Below are 4,235 nucleotides of genomic sequence, written 5' to 3' on the forward strand. Positions count from 1 at the left end.
GTACTGAAATCTCTCTCAGTGGAAGTATTCAAGTAGAAGCTCGATGGATATCTGTCAGGGAACTGGTAGAAGGGACTCTTTCATGGGGTGAGGGTCTAGTTTACTTGTGCTCTAACGTTCTTTCCTGCTCTGACATTCTCTGATCCTATGGGTTTCTTATGATTGAGGACAGGATGGTCATTGCCAGGTCTCCAGTTATACTGATTTCAATTCCTTCAGCAGCAGCAGGAAGATATTTCATTGTGACTTTCATTGTGTCCCCTTAATGTTCCCCTACTGAGATCAACAGCCACCGCTCTTCCCCCAAGGACCCTTGAGATGTGATTTTGATGAAATAATATTGTACTATAAGAAATGATGAGCAGGATGCTCCCAGAAAAACCTGGAAAGACTTTGCATGGGTTGATGCAAAGTGAAATGTACTATGTACAAAGTAATAGCAATATTGTGAAATGATCAGATGTGATTGACTTAGCTATTCTCAGCAATACAAGGATCCTAGATAACTCTGAAGGACTTATGATGAAAGATGCTATCCATCCCCAGACAAAGAACTGATGGTGTCTGAATACAGATTGAAGCATACTTTTTTGGCTTTCTTTATTTTTCTTGAGTTTTTTGTCTATGTTTTCTCTCACAACATGACTTGTGGATATGTTTTACTTGACTACACATGTATAACTTATATTGAATTACTTGCCTTCTCAATGAAGTGGGTTGGGAAGGAAGGAAGGGAGAGAATGTGGAACTCCAAGTTTTAAAAACAAATGTTAAAAAATGTTTTTACATGTAACTGGGGGAAAATAAAATAATAAATAAAAACTACCAAAAAAGATGTTAAGAGACTTACCCAAGTAGCAGAGACAAAATCTGAACCCACCTCTTCTGATTCTAGAGCCACTACCCCCTCATATGTCTCAAACTGAATATTAAACTAAGCAGGCTGAGCAGTTTCTTAGTCTATATGTTGTCCAATAACTCCCTTTGAACCAAATTGACTAAATTGAATTTCAACATTATAGAGAGAAAACCTTCGTGTTATGCTTCATGTGAAGAGGTAACTAATATATCTGAGGATAGCTCCCTGATTATAGACCTTTAAAATAGAATATATTTTTGGGTCTTAAAAACCTCGAATAAAAAAAAACAAAAATAAAAATAAAAAACCCAAATGAGATCTAATAAAGGAGAAAGATAAGGCAACCTTGTAAAATCTACTTCAGCACTAAAGATTCCATAGTTCCTTCTTGGTTGGTTATGTCTCTTTCACCTTGGATCTTTTCCTAGAAGCCTTTTCAGTGCACCCTTCATGTCTTTGTTCCTCAAAGTATAAATGAGGGGGTTAAGGGTAGGAGTCACCACAGTATATAAGAGAGTGATGAACTTGCCTTGCCTGTGGGCATAGGAACTATTGGGCTGAATATAGATAGCTGTGATGGTCCCATAGAAGAGGGATACCACCAAAATATGTGATCCACAGGTTCTCAGAGCCTTTTGCCATGCTTGGGCTGACCTGATTCTCATCACTTCCTGAGCAATGAGTGCATAGGAAATTAAGATAAGCCCCAGAGGCAGGAGGAGCAAGACCAAGGAAGCCACAAAAAGTTGTATTTCATTGGCATGAATATCTACACATGCCAACTTGATCATGGCAGGCACATCACATAGAAATGTGTAGAGTCTTCTGTGCCCACAGAGAGGCAACTGAAGAGTGATGGTGCCCTGAATTAGTGTGTTGCCCAACCCACTCACCCATGCAATCCCTGCAAGGGACTGACATAACCTAGGATGCATGACAGTAGCATAGTGGAGTGGTCTGCAAACAGCAGCATAGCGATCAAATGCCATGACAGCCAGGAGAACACACTCAGTGGAACCCAGTGCCAGAGAGACATAGAGTTGGATGGCACAACCTATGGGAGTGATGGTCTTAGCTGGTCCCTTCAGGTTCCACAGCAGCTGGGGAACAATACTTGTAGTGAAACAGAGGTCAATAAAAGAGAGGTTGGTGAGGAAGTAATACATTGGGGTGTGAAGTTTTGGATCCAGGCGAGAGACCAGGATGATGGCTATGTTGCCTAACAGGGTCAGAAGGTAGGAGATCAAGACAACAATGAAGAGAATCTTCTCCAGTTTGGGCTGGTCTGAAAAACCCATCAGAATGAAGTCAAGTCCTGTGGTGTCATTCATCATCCCCATCATTGCGTTCAGAGCCAGGAGAAAACATAAGGATCTAGAGAGAGGGGAATGTGGCATACAGTAATTGTAAAAGCAACCTTGAAAGAGAACTATTAGAAATATACTTGAAAGACACAAACTGTGGCACTGGGAGAAAATTAAGGCATCTCTCACAGGAATCAGTAGTCAATCAATTATATGTGTCTGTATATATGTATAAGTATATCTTCATTTTGAAGATCTCTAACCTTTCTTTTACTCCATAGATACCCCTCAGAAGACTGACATGAAAAGGTAATAGAAAGGTCCAGTCCAGTCATGGATTAGGAAAGTTAGTTGTTTGTTTGTTTGTTTTTTACCACCATACACATTTGTCAAAATCATATCAACCCAACTTAATGAAAAGTAAAATATTCAGGAAATTATTCATATCAGATCATGTATTCATATTGTATCATATTTGTATCATTCATATATGTATATAATGTCAAGCATCTCTGATTTTTTTCCAATTTTTCCAAGATATTTCAAAGATCTTTTTTTCATCAATGGAAAAAAAAATCTGCAATATCTATAGAAAACTAAAAAACAAAGAAAAAAAAGAAATCCTTCATACACTTATCAAATTTACCTAAGATTTCTTGGGTATAGGAAAGAAGGTATCCCTGGATCATTACTATTAGGCAAGGCACTAAACAGGAAAATGTATTCTAGCTAAAATTATTCACCAATGAGGTAGAAGATGTCCATCACAAAGTGTATATTGGAGTGTTATCTACAAATTATGAAGTTTCTCTTTTTCAGATGGTTTTGTGCTGATTGCATATAGCCCTGAAACATTGCAAAGCCTCTAACATGAGATCCATAATTACAAAAAAAAATTGGACTTTCCTCCTCATGAGAAAAATTAGAATTTCTCTCTCTCTCTCTCTCAATTTTCATAAATATAAATATATATATATATTATATATGTATGCATGTATTCATATCTGTAGGATAGACAATGATTTGGGCTCATGGAGTTTTTTTAAAGGAAGAGAGAGAACTGCTTTCAGAAAATAAAAAAGGTCTTTAAAAAACCCGAATTTCTACTAAGACTCTACTAGTATTCTTGAATGTCTGTGAGTCATGGAACATTATACTCTTTGAAGAACTAAATTATATGACTCTAAGGAAAATATAGAGCCCCATAACAAATTAGTCCTGAAGAAAAATTGATATAAAAGATATCACTAATGAATTGTATGATTAAAGAAGAAAATAAACAGGTTATATGACAAGTTAGATAGGAAACAAGTCCATGTTCTCCTCTACTACATGTGTGATGTTAGGAGAAAACAAAGAATAGTTCCAGGACATTGGGTGGACTTCCATACCTAAAAAAAACCCTAACCTCAACCCACTCAACAAGTAAGCATCTAACTTTTGCCTGAAAATAAATCACCAATATTGGGAAACCCACTACTTTAAAAGATAGCTTAGCCAACTTTGCGATACCTCTAATTGTTAGATGCATTTTTTTTCCTCTCAATATCCAGAATAAATTTGCTACCTTGACTCATTGCTCCTACCATAGTCCTCTGGGGTCAAATAGACTAAATCTAGTCCCTTTTTCACAAGATAGTCTTTCAAGTACTTGAAAGCAACTGTGATGTTCTTGTTGAGCTTCGTCTTCTCTAGACTAAAGATCTTCAGTAATTTCAATTGCTTTTCATATGCCACAGCCTCAAGGCCATTCACCATTCTGATTTTTCTTCTATGGACACTCCAGGTTATCAATGTCCTTGATATACTCTGCTGCACAGAAATGAACATGAGACTCCAACTGCTGTATGACCACAGCAGAATATATTGGGATTGATACCTTCCTGTGCCTCTCCTAATCCATTCCAAGAATTCATTTGCTTTCTTGGTTTCCATAACTCATTGTTGGCATATTGAGTTTGCAGAACTCTAAAATCCTGAAATGTTTCTTTAGATGAATTACTATTAGTTTTGACACCCCCACATTTTACTGTCAACTAAATTTATTTTACATGTATCCCTAATGAATTTCA

General features: G+C 37.0%; 1 protein-coding gene across 1 annotated transcript; it reads right to left on the reverse strand.

The window, feature by feature from the left end:
• Positions 1–1,266: 1,266 nt before the first annotated feature.
• Positions 1,267–2,202, reverse strand: LOC114053542 (olfactory receptor 2G3-like). The gene has a single exon (XM_027876650.1). The coding sequence runs from the start codon at positions 2,200–2,202 to the stop codon at positions 1,267–1,269; it is 936 nt and encodes a 311-aa protein (XP_027732451.1).
• Between the last annotated feature and the right edge of the window lie 2,033 nt (positions 2,203–4,235).

The sequence above is a fragment of the Vombatus ursinus genome, unplaced genomic scaffold (genome assembly GCF_900497805.2).
Source record: "Vombatus ursinus unplaced genomic scaffold, bare-nosed wombat genome assembly UNPS02014811.1, whole genome shotgun sequence".
Taxonomy (NCBI): domain Eukaryota; kingdom Metazoa; phylum Chordata; class Mammalia; order Diprotodontia; family Vombatidae; genus Vombatus; species Vombatus ursinus.

Coding starts and splice junctions, on each gene's coding strand:
- LOC114053542 (XM_027876650.1), bottom strand. CDS start 2,202: ATGATGGGGATGATGAATGACACCACAGGACTTGACTTCATTCTGATG.